The 16,790-nt window shown below is 34.5% G+C and overlaps 1 protein-coding gene across 3 annotated transcripts in view; it reads right to left on the bottom strand.

Moving 5' to 3' along the window:
• The window catches only part of NBEAL1 (neurobeachin like 1), a 188,150-nt gene that overhangs the window by 47,633 nt on the left and 123,727 nt on the right, over nucleotides 1–16,790 (bottom strand). For all 3 annotated transcript variants that reach the window (XM_045868178.3, XM_064586933.1, XM_064586934.1), the window contains 6 exons: nucleotides 8,514–8,662; nucleotides 7,554–7,687; nucleotides 5,852–5,953; nucleotides 4,142–4,237; nucleotides 3,622–3,746; nucleotides 1,202–1,342 (listed from right to left, as the gene is read on the bottom strand). In XM_045868178.3, coding sequence (XP_045724134.1) covers nucleotides 1,202–1,342; nucleotides 3,622–3,746; nucleotides 4,142–4,237; nucleotides 5,852–5,953; nucleotides 7,554–7,687; nucleotides 8,514–8,662 — 747 coding nt within the window. The remainder of the gene's footprint in view (nucleotides 1–1,201; nucleotides 1,343–3,621; nucleotides 3,747–4,141; nucleotides 4,238–5,851; nucleotides 5,954–7,553; nucleotides 7,688–8,513; nucleotides 8,663–16,790) is intronic.

Below are 16,790 nucleotides of genomic sequence, written 5' to 3'. Positions count from 1 at the left end.
TTTTTATTATTGCCATCCTTGGAGGTGTGAAGAGGTATCTCAATTTGGTTTTGATTTGAATTTCCCTGATGACTAATAATATTGAGCATCTTTTCATATGTTTCTTGGACATTTGTATATCTTCTTTGGAGAAATGTCCACTTAGATCCTTTGTTCAGTTTTTAACTGGGTTGTCTATTATTGCATTGTAAGGGTTATTGCATTATAGACTTCTAAATACAAGTCCCTTATCAGATATACAACCTATAAATATTTTCTCCCTCTGAATGGGTTGTCCTTTTCCTTTCTTGATGGTGTCTTTTGAAGCACAGAATCTATTTCTTAAGCTTTGCAATAAAATCACTTATTTTTAAAATCATTAAAAGCTGAAAAGACCCAGTTATACTTTAATGGGGTGAAAATTACCTGCTATCATGTATATGTAACATTTGGAGATGGTTAATGTGATCATGGGGACAGAGTCTCTTCTTGAAAGCCAAGGCTTACTGTACTAGAGATAGGAAGTAAGGTTAATTTTGAGAGATAAAAACTATATGCCAAGAGAGTAGAATAGGCAATGTTTATATAGCTCAATTGGGTGCACAGGAAAGGTGAAATAGTAATGTTAAAGAATAAGGCAACACGGAGATAAAATGTGATTAAGTAGGGAGCTACAGAGAGGATACACTGGAAAACCGAGGACTCATAAAGAAGTTTGTTTCTTTAGGATTATTAGGAAAGTGTGAAACATAGTAAGTTATAACTGACAGGTAAATATGATAATACAATGGCATCACAGACCTGTGTGGATTATGTAAGAGCCCCTCATTCCTCCTTATTTTTATTCTTTAATAAATATTTTAAAGAGGACTACATATGCATTGGTTAGGTTTAAATCTCTGGCAGATGTCATGGATCTAGGTCTAAATCAGTTCAACCTCTCAATCTCTGGCAGGTTCCTAAAACCAGTAAGAATCACAAAGTTACACTAGATAACAGTAAAAAGGAATTCTCCTTAAAGGTCATTTGTGTAAGTCAACTGGAGTGACCCATTCTCAAACTAGTTTGGCTGTTTTTGTTTAGAGGCTATTAAATGAATCAAAATCTAATAGAGGAGAATAAAAAAGATAAGGCCCTGTTATACAGTACATGACATGAAAGCCAAGAGTTTTCAATGCTAACATGTAGTATTAAGAAAATAGCTTATTTACCCAAAACATACCTTCCACTCTGAAGCTGGATGTGGAGGGTGGTGAATGGTTCTGTACGAATAAGATAGTGCATAACCCCAGCAGAATTTGAATAGTGAGTACCATAATGAAATTTATCAATAGTTCCCATGGGATCCTCAAAATTTTCATATCTAAAAAAAGAAACTAAACTTTTGTAACCACAACAGTAATATTAAATTAGGAGGACATAAGGTTGTATTGCATTGCTAGAAACATGCTTTTTAAGAAGTCCCTGTTAATATTCATTATTTACATATTCATATCATCACACCAAGTTAATAAATGAAAAAAAATTCTTTTTTTTTCCTGAAAGTAGTATCACTAGAAACAGGATTCTGGGATAGTTTCATATTATGCAATAATATATAGTTGCTGTAGATAAATTAGAAAACACAGAGAACCAAAAAAGGGGAAACTTAAAATCAAGCACAGAGATAATTAACATTAACATTCTGATGAATATCTGTCACCCTTAATGTATAAGTTAATACACAAATATATTTTAATATAAAAGTGCTATACATAATATATTGTTCACAACCTATTTTTTCATTAGTAATTTTCTACTTATGTCTTTCCAAATGACTGAGTAGTCTACTTTTTAACAGTACCTGGTATTTATTTATTTTTTTTTTTAAAGATTTTTTTTTTTTTTTATTTGAGAGAGAATGAGAGAGAGCACATGAGAGGGGGGAGGGTCAGAGGGAGAAGCAGACTCCCTGCCGAGCAGGGAGCCCGATGTGGGACTCGATCTCGGGACTCCAGGATCATGACCTGAGCCGAAGGCAGTCGCTTAACCAACTGAGCCACCCAGGCGCCCCCAGTACCTGGTATTTATAACAGTAACATATATGAATGTATGACAATTTAACTATTTCTTTAGTTTTATTTACAAAGGGTTGTTTCCATTTTTCTGCTACTGCAAGCAAAGTGATAATGAGACATCCCTTTGTGGCCAAGGTAATGAAAGAAAATATAGAAGATCGGTCAAGAATTATGGAAATGAATGCCTAACAATTAAAGGAAAAAGAAGGTTGGATAGGAAGGAAGATGATGAATAGGAAGACCTAAAGCAGATAATAAGGAAAGGATATATATACAGTGATTCTGTAAGCACTACCACTGTGTAATTGTTTTGAATGGTGGTTTGAATACTGACATCTGAATTAGCGGGTATAAAATCTGAGTAAGAACACTTTTTTGGAGGAACTAAACACTAAACTTTTCAAACCAAAACAGTAATTAGTTCATCGAGTTGAGGCCAATTTCCTTTTACACAGGAATCATTAATATTTAGGGGAATAAAAGCTTTCAGGTCAAAGTCATCTGCATCTATGCAAAAACATATACTACTGAAATTTAAAACAATATTTCCTGTGGAACGGTATTTTAAAAAGCTTGTTTTTTTGTTATTGTCAGAAAGTTTGACTAATGGTAGTGAGGTAACATATACACAGCAGAATTCCACTAGTAAATCAAATCAAGTATCAAATACTACAAAAAGTCCTAAGATAGATTTGCAAATAAAATGAAAAAAAAAATGTACAGGGATGCCTGGGTGGCTCAGTCAGTTAAGCGTCTGCCTTCGGCTTGAGTCATGATCCCGGGGTCCTGGGATAGAGTCCCCCATCGGGCTCCTTGCTCAGCGAGGAGCCTGCTTTTCCCCCTGCCTGCCACTCCCGCTGTTTGTGCTTTCTCTCTCTCCCTCTAATAAATAAATAAAATCTTAAAAAAAAAAAAAGTACAATCTACTCTCAAGTAAATCTACACTATTTGTTTGCAAAATAGTTTTTTGCCCTTATTATTAGAAGTCATAACTGACAATTCATCCACAATTTCACATGGAGAAAAAGGGAAATTAAAATTATTCTTTTACCTGTCAGCAGCTTGCTTTGAATAAAAAAAAATTGTAAGGCATTCACAGGATAGATCATAAATATACAGAATTATAAAAATTCCTTTCCTCATTAAAAGACAGCAACTTTCTACACATTTCACTATATTTTATTTATTCACATTATTTGTGAATCATAGGTTAGTATTAATTTTATATCTACCAAAATATTGTATTAAATTAAGGGTATTTTTGCATGTTAAATTAGGAGGTTAATAAGTCTAAAATATCTGGGAAGAAAAATTACCTTTCAGCACATACAAACTGAAAAGAAACTCTAAACAAAGTCAATTGAAATTTGGCAAAGAAGTGAAATAAACAGACTACAGTTAAGATACTTGAGGGACAATGATGTATTTTCAAGAAGACATAGTGAAGGGATTATCAGACTGATTAACAAAAATCGCTGTGCATTTAAAAAAAGTAACATCTGGTTGGCCATGGTAGAAATCAATGCAAATTCAAAATACCTTCAAAAATGATGGGTATCTTTCAAAAGGGATAAAAGGCACTTACTTTTCTCGCATGGCTTTGGCATTTTTATCATTAACTACTCCAATTGGTTTGCAAAGATCTCGAAATACAGATGGGTTATTAAGGTCCAACTCTTCTGACGTATAATCTTGTAAAATCCAGGGAAACTAAAAGAGCCACAATTTACAATTCAGACATCCCTTTCCAGAGAAGCTACTATCCCTATATGTAACATCAAATGCTTATCTAAAGACAAAAAGGAATAGTCTTTAAAAATATTTTTCCCTGTTTCAAATGTTTATTCATCTTCAGTTCCATAACCAGAAACATTATTTCCTATAATTCCACTGGAATATTTTCAACGAAGTGGAAAAAAAAGCTTTTATTATTTAATTACTCTTCATGTTTATATACTTTTTGAAGATAGCATGTAGAAAATATACAAAAGGCAAAAACAGTTTTTGTATCTTTTTTAAAGATGAAAAATCATCTTACACATACATTTTGGGTATTATAAAACTGAAAGTCAATTCCATATTTATAAGATTTCTATAAAACTTACCACAGGATACTGCGCAAGGTCATTATAGGTTCGTCCTGCCATTGTATTTATTTGAATGAGGTAGTCAAAGTTTGATATCTCTCTGTTCACCCATTTCTAGATAGTACAAAAAGCAAAATCCAAATTAACTTAAATTTTTACAAGTTAGTAACTATTATTGATAGTATTTTTTTTTTTTAAGATTTTATTTATTTATTTGAGAGAGAGAATGAGAGAGAGAGCACGAGAGGGGTGAGGGTCAGAGGGAGAAGCAGACTCCCTGCTGAGCAGGGAGCCCGATGCGGGACTCGATCCCGGGACTCCGGGATCATGACCTGAGCCGAAGGCAGTTGCTTAACCAACTGAGCCACCCAGGCGCCCCTATTATTGATAGTATTAACATAATCTTTTGTTCCCATAATCTTGATCATCTTACTAATAAAAGGAATGGGGCTTTAAAAAAGGCTTAAACCAATAAACATTTCCTAAATTTCCTTCCTTTTAAAAACTGATCTTTAGAAAAGGAAGAGAAAATTAAACATAAATCTTTTATTATAGTCAAAAAATTCACAAGAATTCTTTTTTCCAATTAAGTTATTTTATTTAAATATCTTAAAAATGTCAATTTTAGGACTGTCCAACATTGAAAATTTTGTTATAAATTGAAATTTTCAGAAGTGCACATATTAAAAAAAAAAAAGCATCCTAAAGTACTAAAATATCTATAAATTTTAAATAAATATTATCTTACCTATTCTCAGAGAACTGCCTTGCTAGAACAATAGTAGACGGGATTTTGCTACATTAGATATAAAATTTTCTAAAGAAAAACATAACCACTATTTTCTTTTAATCACTAGCCTGCTAATTACTCTACACAGTTTGGGTATGCCGAAGAATTTTGCTGACAGATTAATATTCACCTTTAAGTTTACTGTTTTGCCTTATGCAAAAGATATACTTATGGGAATGGTGAGAAATGAATTTATATATATATACATATATTTTATAGAAAACCCAATTAAAATTATTCTTGAGTGCTAACTTGAGAAGTACTTTAACAAATAAAGTTTATTCCACAAAAAAAACAGGAAATGTATTCCATTAAATAAAGCTTATTCCATAAGCAATATGAAAGAATTGCTGATAGCTTTTGAACAAGAGCAACACTTAAGATTATGATTAAAGCATATATAAGAGGGAAGAGAGATTCAGGAGGCAGAGACCTGAATTAGGAGACTACTGACAGTCCTGGAAAGCAAAAAAAACAATGGTCTTTCCTTGGATGTTGGTAGTAGAAATTCAAGATATACTGGGATACAGGTGAGGATAAAATATACAAGAGCATTAATTAGATTTGGCTAATAGATGAACGGATTTTTTTTTTTTGCCTTTTTTTCCCATGGGGTCTTTTATATTTTCCCACTTTTTACCTCATGCATAGATTAATTTTATTATTAGAAAAACCCAACAAACCCATCTGTTATATTTTAAAAAGATAAAATTATTAAAATAGAATTCATAAGATATGCCCATAAACTAAATGGTATGGGAGCTGGAGGACAGGGTACTGTTTTAGTGAAACAGAAAGATTCAAAGATAATTCAACAAATCAATTTGAATGGAAGAATGGTTATAATAACCAAAATAAAATAAGCAGAAGAGGAAGTTTTAGGCAAAAGCCTGAAATATAATATGAACATTAAAACAGTGACTGTTAAAATTTCCTACCTGTGTCAATCCTGATGCTTTGAATAATTCCTGTGGTGATCTGGTTCCATAACTATTTGGAGAATGAAGTGACAACAGTCTGCTATATACTTTGTTTCTAACCTATAAAAAACAGCATTTTACAGTTTAAAAATTGATCAAGACAAGCTGGGATGGCTTTTGTAACTGCTTTAGTGAAATATAATTCACATACCACAAAATTTACCCTTTTGAAGTATACAAATCAGTGGGCTTTTTCTGTATATTCAAAAAAGCTGTGCAAACATAAACATTATCTAACTCTGGAACATTTTCACCATCCTTGAAAGAAACCTCATACTCACTAGCCATCACCCTCCAAAATTCTCACTCCCTCTCAACTCCTGATAACCACTAATCTACTTTCTGCCTCTACAAATTTGCCTATTCTGGACATTTCTCATAAATAGATTATTATGGTTTTAACTACTCTACTAGGTTTGGTGAAGTCAAGCCATATATTTTTTGAAAAAGTTATAGTGTATAATGGAATGATCAGCAGATACTGAATCAGAAAACCAGCTTGAGTACAGTTCAAATTTAGTCCTGTCATTTACCAATCATACTGGAAAATCAATTAATTTACTGAGTTTCATTTGTACATTAAATATAGTAATCTCTACCCTTACAGTTTTCTGAATTCTTCAAGGCTATACAAATGTAAAGTAATAAAATTCATCTTTGAACTTCAGTTTCCTCATCTATAAAAAAAGCAGTAACAGAATTTGCCACAGTGAATCTGAAGGTTTTTATGAAGATTAGAACCATATATAAATTTGCTTTAAAAACTATAAAGTTAGACAAATGTACAGTATTCAACAGAAGCATGGTTGGTTTAATTACATGACATACCTTCCTAAAAAACACAAGTTTTGTATATTCCTATGGGGAATTTTATTTTAATAGTAAAAAAAGTATTCTTTTGTAAAAAAAAACAGAAATGCCCTTTAAACGTCTGAACAAAATCATCTATAATTAAATCTGGACCCCACAGATGAACAGAAACTTAGTTACTGACCGTGCTAATCCAGATTGTCTCAGAAGCAAATGAAAAAAATAGAATTGAATATTCAAAGGATTTTATTAGGAGAGATGCCTGTGACAGAAAATGAAGAGCTAAGCAAGACTGGGAGAGCTATCAGAAAATTATGCAAGTCTGACCCCAAGTGAGTAACAGAGGGAAGGAAGGTTGGGGGCAAGCATCCCAAGTAACATGCTGAAGATACACAGCTACTGGTGGAGCTAGTATCTAGACCCAAGTAATCTGGCTTCAGGGGTAATGTCTTAACCACTTACATTATTCAAGAATTTACTCTATTCCCGGAAAAAATACCTGCCCCGTTATTATTTAACTGAACCCAACCCAATTTCATAAATCCCAACATATTATATATATTATATATTATTTCACAACTGGATACTGTGAGGTACCTATTTGCTGACACCCAATATTTTACTGATTTATCTGCTCATATATAAAAACTGAGAATAAGCACCCTAAAAATACTCAAACATAAATCCCAACAAAATTCATTTACTACTTAGCTCCTAAGGCATATACTTTTTCCTCTAATATTTTGACTTCACAAATGAGCAGAGTCCAAAGTTTCATTATAGCTCACCAGCTGGAAAATTACTTCAAGCTAACACTCTGGGACTTCCAGAAAGGTAACATCTTCCATACCTCTTTTTTGAAATTGAGAAAGTAGTTGGATTGGTCAACATGAAAAATCTCAAGAGCTGACCTCCTTAAATTGTAACGCCGCAGATGAATCTCTCGAACTTGAGAATGAGGCCACTTGAAATCAAAGCCTACTCCTGAAAACAGAAGAAATCTTGTGATGAAGGTACCATATGAAGTTACTCATGTTATGCAGAAAGTATCTCCTAGTTCCTGACAAAAGAGGCACTTAGGGAAAAGGAATCAAATTTCTATTTCACAGAAATCATTTGTTAAATTTAGTGGATGTTTAAATGGTTTCTTTCATTTCTTTTATTTTTTTTAAAGAGAGAGAGCACGCACATTGTGTGTGGGGGGAGAGGTAGAGGGGCTGGGAGAGAGACAACCTTAAGTAGTCTCCACATCCAGCATGGATCTGACTCGGGGCTCAATCTCAAAACCCTGAGATCATGACCTGAGCTGAAATCAAGAGTAGGATGCGTAAGTGTCTGAGCCACCCAGGAGCCCCTAAATGGTTTAAAACTTAAAAAAAAAAAAAAAAAAAATTCTATAGCTATTCCACTTCCTTCTCATGAGAACAGAGAATCATCCTGATTATTATATCTCAGAAACATATCTCTTTATATTGGCATTTTAGATTTAAATATCCTTTTTATTTTCAGATAAAGGATTAGGTGAGAAGCCGATGGAAATAAATGTACAAATAAAATTAAGATTGCATTTTATAACAAGTTTACAGCAATCTCCTCTCACTAAACCTTTTAAAAAACATTAAAAAAAAAAAGCATTCCCTTTAATACACTGTTGAATAACAAAACCGAATCCCATACTGACTTTCCATTTCTCCTTTTAGATGACAGACCACAATTCCAGTACTATCTTATTGTTTTCTTCTCATTAATATTTGATAAACTGGATACTTAACTATTGAACAACAGAAATTATTCCCCCAGAACTCCTCACCATCTTCTTTTTCAATACTGCAATCATAGAAGTAAATGTGTTGAGTAGTGATTTCTAATCTGCCAGGAATTACGTCAATTATTGTAATGAGTTCACAATCTTCCGACAAGACCAATTTTTCTTTTTGATCCTGTTCTTCTTTCTCATCACTGTAAAAACAAAAATCAACCAAACAAAAACCACCCAACAATGTATTCTGTGTAAATGGAAATGAGTATCAAGAAAGCATATTTGAATTACTAAAAAAAAATTCACTGCATATTAAATTACTTAAATACTGTCCAAATGTTATTGCCCAATAACTCAGTTTCCAAAAAAAAAGTTTTACATTTTAATTGTATGTGACTCATTAAAACAAAATATAGTGAATCTTTTAAGACTACTGGCAGAGAGGACGCCTGGGTGGCTCAGTTGGTTAAGCAACTGCCTTCAGCTCAGGTCATGATCCTGGAGTCCCTGGATCGAGTCCCGCATCAGGCTCCCTGCTCGGCAGGGAGTCTGCTTCTCCCTCTTCCACTCCCCCTGTTTGTGTTCCCTCTCTCGCTGTGTCTTTCTGTCAAATAAATAAATAAAATCTTAAAAAAAAAAAAAAAAAAAAGACTACTGGCAGAGAACAATTCAAACATGCAGCAGTACTAGTCATGTGATTTTAGTTATATTTGGGAGGCATGAATTGAGGAGAATATACCAATCTGTGAATAAAGGACTGCATCATTAGTGATGTTTTATAAATAATTATCAGAAGCACTAATTATGATTGATTCTTAAACTGTAAAATAAGACTTTTTTTTTTCTTTTTTTGACTTAGAGACAACGAGAGAGGGAACACAGGCAGGGGGAGTGGGAGAGGGAGAAGCAGGCTTCCCGCCGAGCAGGGAGCCCAATGTGGGGCTTGATCCCAGGACCCTGAGATCATGACCCGAGCCAAAGGCAGTCGCTTAACCAACTGAGCCACCCAGGCACCCTAAAATAAGACTTCTTGGTAATTTCTAGGTAATTTCCCCTAACAGTAGGACTGGGGATGATACAAAGACCTACTACTGCAATTATTACTTAGAGTGAAGCCACCTTATTTATATTAAGAGAACTGTTATACTTTATTTTTATTGGGGAAGATAACTGGGAAGGGTGTGTCTTCTAGTGGCCTAGGTGATTCTGACTGCCAGATATAGAAATGGGAACTCCTACCACTCACAGAATGCTATTCAAGTAAATCTTTCAAGCCAGCTGCATCCTGGTCCTAGGTATTTCACATCTGCCCCATTTCCAGGACAGCAATGACTAAGTCCAATTTTTTCCCCCCAGTGGAGTTCCAGGAGGAAGCTCTACAAGTATCACCAGCCTAATTGGTGATATTGCAACCCACGACTTAAAGCTAAGCTGTAAAAAAAATATTAAAAATTAAGAATGTTTTCCTAAACAGTGAAATTCCAATATTTACAGTGATGAAATAGAAATATAAGTGACTTGAAAGAGCAAATAGTCTGAACGTTATTTATATTTTATAAAAGAAAGGGTTTGGTTTTTTAGTTTGTAATTAATGAGACTGACATATTCATTGAATTCACTAGTCATTAAAGTAAAAAAAAAAATTTGTTTTAAAAGGCTGACTAAATAATTTACCAAAGATAGCACCCTATATAATTAACCCTACCCAGTTCCCTGAAAATTATCAAGGAAATCTTAAAAATTATCAGAATTATATGAACCTGTTTATGGTAACAAAGTATACTATTGAACCTGGTCAATTTGTAATACTAAAATTCAGTTCCAAAGAAATATATGCCAAGTGTAGCTTATAATCCATAAAAAAGTGATGTTCAGAATAAATTACATATTTGGGTCTTAACTACTCATTTTTGGCTGAAGGTGAGGCTTTATCAGAGAAAGTAAAAGTCAGGGCAGATGTATAAATCATGAAATTTGAACACATTCCCTAAAGCACACACAGTTCCACTGGCAAAGAATGGCAGTCTTCTGGAACAAGGGGTTTAAATAAACCAACTAACTGATTACTGGCTGACCACCAAGCTATACTAACTTTAAAAGGCCAGCCTTTTTTTTTTTAAAAAAAGACTTTTTGTTTAAACACAAAACAAAGTAAAACAAAAACCCATTCCATGAGTACGACATCACTGGTAACAGGCAGCAGGTAAGATATACTCCACAGAATTAGTCCAGGAAAGTCGCTAAACAAAAATACCACCACAATAACCACCATCAAGGAAGGGGATCAGAAACCAGAGTGGTTACAATTTACTATCTAAAATGCATAGTTTTCACAAAAATTATGAAACGGTAAAGTATGGGCCATAAAGACAAAAGCAGTAAAAAGAAACTGTTGTTGGGGGACCGCAGATGTTCAACTTAGCAGACAAAGACTGTAAAGTAGCTATCATAAATACATTAAAAGAACTAAACGAAACTATGTTTAAAGAACTAAAGTGCATTATGGCAACAAAGCCTAGTCAAATAGAGATTGTCAATTAAGAGATAGAAATTACATACATATCTGTAAAAAAAAGAAGCACAAGGAAAATCGTTGAATCAAAAAGCATGATAACTAAATGAAAAATTCACCAGAAGGACACAACAGCATATCTGAACTTGCAGAAGAAAGACCCAGGTCTCTTGGTGACAGTTCAAAACAAACTGTCCAATCTGAAGCACACAAAGCAGGATGAAAACACCTCAAAGGGTTATCATCATGGGAAACAAAATGTTTTATAAAGGGACTCCCAGAAGAAGACAGAGAAAAAGAGCCAAACATATACATTTGAAGAAATAATGCCTGACAACTTGCCAAATAATAATAATAATAATAATAATCTACACAACCAGGAAGATCTTATGAATATCCAAAGAGATCTACATATGGACATAAAGCCAAGGTGTTGAAAGGCATGGACAAAAAATACAACAATACAGGACACTAAAAGGTAGTGGTATGACACAGTCAAAATGCTGAAAGGAAAAAAATAAACTTGTCCACTAAAAATTGTATATCCAACAAAACTATCCATTAAAAAAGAAAGTAACGGTTCTCAGGCAACTCGATAATCACATAAAAAAAGAATGAATGTGGGGCGCCTGGGTGGCTCAGTCGTTAAGCGTCTGCCTTCGGCTCAGGTCATGATCCCAGGGTCCTGGGATCGAGTCCCACATCGGGCTCCCTGCTCGGCAGGAAGCCTGCTTCTTCCTCTCCCACTCCCCCTGCTTGTGTTCCTGCTCTCGCTACCTCTCTCTCTGTCAAATAAATAAATAAAATCTTCCAAAAAAAAAAAAAAAAGAATGAATGTGGACTCCCACATCATACCACATATAAAAATTAACTAAAAATGGATCAAAGACCTAAATGTAAGAGACAATATATAAAACTCCTAGAAAATGTAAAACTTTTGTGCATCAACGAAATGAAGGAAAACACATTCAAGGGAGAACATTTTCGCAAATCACACATCTGATAAGGCATTTGTATATAAAATAAAGAACTGTTATAACTTAATAACTTAAAGATAACCCAATTAAAAATGAGCAAAGTATCTGCATAAATATTTATATATTTATAAATATATAAAAAAATATATAAACAGTAAGTACATGAAAAGATGCTCAGCATCACTGGACATTAGGAAAATGCAAATTAAAACCACAAGGTACCATTTAAAATCAGATAGTATAATAAGTAAACACACAGAATACAAAAGTTGGGGTAGATGTGGAAAAATTTAAACCCCAGAATGTTAAATGGTGTAGTCATTGTGAAAACAATTTTATAATTCCTTAAATAAACATAGAATTACTACATGCCTAACAAATTCATTCCTAGGTATATACCCAATATAACTGAAAACATATGTTGACACAAAGATTTGTACATGAATATTCATGAAGTATTATTTATAAAAGGCAAAAAGTAGAAATAACTATATGTCCATCAATTGATGAATAAACAAAAGTGGTATATGAATGAACCTTGGAAACATTATCCTGAATGAAATGAGGACACAAAAGGCCACCTATTTTAAGAAATAAATGAAATGTAGAAAACAGGCAAATCCAATAAAGACAGAAAGCAGATTAGTGGTTTCCAGGGGATGCACAAAAGGGAAAATTGGGAGTGACTACTAAAAAGCATAAGATTTCCTTTCAGAATGACGGACATATTCTGGAATTAGTGGTAATGTTCACTCTGTGAATATACTAAAACCCATGGAACAGTACACTTTAACATAGTAAATTTGATATTATACGAATCTTAATTTTCAAAAAACAGAACTCTATTTTTTAAAAAGAATCCAAAATGAAAGCAAAAACAAAGACTTCCAAAGATAACGAAGACTGAGACAATCTGTGGCTATCAGACCTTCCTTATAAGAAAACAAAAGAAAGTCCTTCAGGCTGAAAGGAGATGACACCAGATGTAATCTGAATGTTCACAAAGAAACAAAGTATATAAGTATGGTAATTATCTTCCCTTAACTAATTTAGACAAATGCATAAAACAGTAACTATTAAACTGTATTGTTGGGAAAAGAGTCCAAGATGGCGGAGGAGTAGGAGAACTTAATTTTTGTCTGGTCCCAGGAATTCAGCTAGATAGCTACTAAATCATTCTGAACACCTCTGAACTCAACCAGAGATCTAAAAAGAGAATTGTGGAAATTTTACAAAGAGAAAAGTGACCACTTTCTGCAAGAATGACAAGATGGAAAAACTCAGCTCAAAAAAGAGAACAAGAGGCAGTACTGACTGCCAGGGACCTAATCAGTATGGACATAAGTGAGATGTTGGAACTAGACTTCAGAATAATGATTATAAAGATACTAGCTGGGCTTGAAAAAAGCAAAGAAGACACTAGAAAATCCCTTTCTGGAGAAATAAAAGAACCAAACTCTAACCAAGTCGAAAACAAAAAGGCCCTTAATGAAAGGCAATAAAAAATGGAAGCTTTAATTGCTAGGATAAATGAGGCAGAAGAGAGATTTAGTGATATAGGAGACAAAATGATGGAGAATAAAGAAGCTGAGAAAAAGAGAAACAACTGGATCATGAGGGGAGAATTTGAGAGATAAGCAATACCAAGGAGCGAAACAATATTAGAATAAATGGGATCCCAGAAAAAGACGGGGGAGGGGCAGAAGGTATATTGGAACAAATTATGGCTGAGAACTTCCCTAATCTGGGGAAGGAAACAGACATTCAAGTCCAGGAGGCACAGAAAATACCCCTCTAAATCAATAAAAATAGGTCAACACCCCAACATGTAATAGTGAACCTTGCAAAACTCAGAGACAAAGAGAAAATCCTGAAAGGAGCTAGGGACAAGAGGTCCATAACTTACAAGGGTAGAGCACTGGGTGATATACACAATTAATGAATGATGTGCTATACAGTGGCTAATTGAACATAATTAAAAAAACTAATAAATTAAAATTTAAAAAAAAACCTACAAGGGTAGAAACATTAGACTGGCAGCAGACCTATCCACAGACACCTGGCAGGCTAGAAAGGACTGGCATGATATATTCAGGATGCTAAATGAGAAAAATATGCAGCCAAGAATACTTTATCCAACAAAACTATCATTCAAAACAGAAGGAGATAAAAAGCTTCCAGGACAAACAGAAACTAAAAGAACTTGTGATCACTAAACCAGCCCTGCAAGAAATATTAAAGGGCATCCTTTAAGCAAAGACAGAGCCCCAAAGTAACACAGAACCAGACAATATCCAGAAACAGTGACTTTATAGGTAATACAATGACACTAAATTCATATCTTTCAACAGTTACTTTGAATGTAAATGGGCTAAATGCCCCGAATCAAAAGACACAGGGTATCATATTGGATAAAAAAGCAAAACCCATCAATATGCTGTCTGCAAGAGACTCATTTTAGACCCAAAGACAACCCAGATTGAAAATGAGGGGATGGAAAACCATTTATCATGCTAATGAACATCAAAAGAAAGCTGGGGAAGCACTCCTTATATCAGACAAATTAGATTTTAAACCAAAGACTGTACTAAGAGATGACGAAGGACACTATATCATAATTCAAGGGTCTATCCAACAAGAAGATCTAACAATTGTAAATATTTATGCCCCTAACATGGGAGCAGCCAATTATATAAGCCAATTAATAACAAAATTAAATAAATACAATAATAGTAGGGGACTTAAAACACCCCACTTACTGCAATGGGCAGATCATCTAAGCAGAAGATCAACAAAGAAACAAGGGCTTTGAGTGACACACTGGACGAGATGGACTTCACAAATATATTCAGAGCATTCCATCCTAACGCAAGAGAATACACATTCTTCTCTAGTGCCCATGGAACATTCTCCAGAATAGATCACATCCTGGGTCACAAAACAGGTCTCAACCAGTGCCAAAACACTGGGATCATTTCCTGCATATTTTTGGGTCACAATGCCGTCAAACTTCAATTCAATCACAAGAGGAAATTTGGAAAGGGCTCAAATACGTGGAGGTTAAAGCATTCTACTAAAGAATGAATGGGTCCAACAGGCAATTAAAGAATTTTAAAAATTAATGGAAACAAATGAAAATGAAAACATAACTGTTCAAAATCTTTGGGATGCAGCAAAGGCAGTCCTAAGAGGGAAATACATGCCTTTCTCAAGAAACAAGAAAGGTCTCAAATACACAACCTAACACTACACCTAAAGGAGCTGGAGAAAGAACAGCAAATAAAGCCTAAACCCAGCAGGAGAAGAGAATTAATGAAAATTAAAGCAGAAATCAATGAAACAGAAACCAAAAGAACAGTAGAACACATAACAAAACTAGCAGGTGGTTAAGAATTAGTAAGATCAATAAACCCCTGGCAAGACTTATCAAAAAGAAGAGAAAGGACCCAAATAAATAAAATCATGAATGAAAGAGGAGAGATCAAAACCAACACCAAAAAATACAAACAATTATAAGAGATTATGATCAATTATATGACAACAAATTAGACAATCTGGAAGAAATGGATGCATTCCTAGAGACGTATGAACTACCAAAACAGAAATTGGAAGAAATAGAAAACCTAAACAGACCCATAACCAGCAAGGAAACTGAAGAAGGAATCAAAAATCTCCCAACAAACAAAGAGCCCAGGGCCAGATGGCTTCCTAGGGGAATCCTACCAAACATTTAAGAAAAATTAATATCTATTCCTCTGAACTGTTTCAAAAGAATAGAAATGGAAGGAAACTTCCAAACTCTTTCTATGAGGCCACCATTACCTTGATGCCAAAGCCAGACAGAGACCCCGACAAATAAGGAGAATTACAAACCAATATCCCTGATGAACAAGGAATTCTCAACAATACACCAGCCAATAGGATCCAACAGTACATTAAAAGGATTATTCACCACAACCAAGTGGGATTTATTCCTGGGCTACAAGGGTGGTTCAACATCTGCAAATCAACATGATACGTTACATTAATAAAAGAAAGAACAAGAACCATATGATATTTTCAATAGATGCAGAAAAAACATTTGACAAAGTACAGCATCCATTCTTGATTAAAACTCTTCACAGTGTAGGGACAGAGGGAACATACCTCAAGATCATAAAAGCCATATGCAAAAAGCCCACAATAAATATCATTCTCAATGGGGAAATACTGAGAGCTTTTCTCCTAAGGTCAGGAACATGACAGGGATGTCCACTATCACCACTGTTATTCAACACAGTATTAGAAGTCCTAGCCTCACAAAAAAAGACATCGACAATAATAGTAGGGGACTTTAACACCCCCCTCGCTGAAATGGATAGATCATCTAAGCAAAAGATCAACACAGAAATAAAGGCTTTAAGGGCGCCTGGGTGGCTCAGTTGGTTAAGCGACTGCCTTCGGCCCAGGTCATGGTCCTGGAGTCCCGGGATCGAGTCCCACATCGGGCTCCCTGCTCGGCAGGGAGTCTGCTCCTCCCTCTCATGCTCTCTGTCTCTCATTCTCTCTGTCTCAAATAAATAAATAAAATCTTTAGAAAAAAAAAAAAAAGAAAGAAAGGCTTTAAATGAAACACTGGACCAGAGGAACTTCACAGATATATTCAGAACATTCCATCCCAAAGCAACAGGATACCCATTCTTCTCTAGTACCCATGGAACATTCTCCAGAAAAAAATCACATCCTGGGTCACAAATCAGGTCTCAACTGGTACCAAAAGATTGGGATCATTCCCTGCATATTTTTGGACCACAATGCTTTCAAACTAGAACTCAGTCACAAGAGGAAAGTTGGAAAGAA

This window comes from Mirounga angustirostris, unplaced genomic scaffold (genome assembly GCF_029215605.1).
Source record: "Mirounga angustirostris isolate CCGP_5_RB_7025 unplaced genomic scaffold, mMirAng1.0.hap1 SCAF_3, whole genome shotgun sequence".
NCBI classification, from domain to species: Eukaryota; Metazoa; Chordata; class Mammalia; order Carnivora; family Phocidae; genus Mirounga; species Mirounga angustirostris.
Note: the sequence above shows the minus strand (reverse complement) of the source record. Positions and strands in the feature narration are given on the sequence as shown.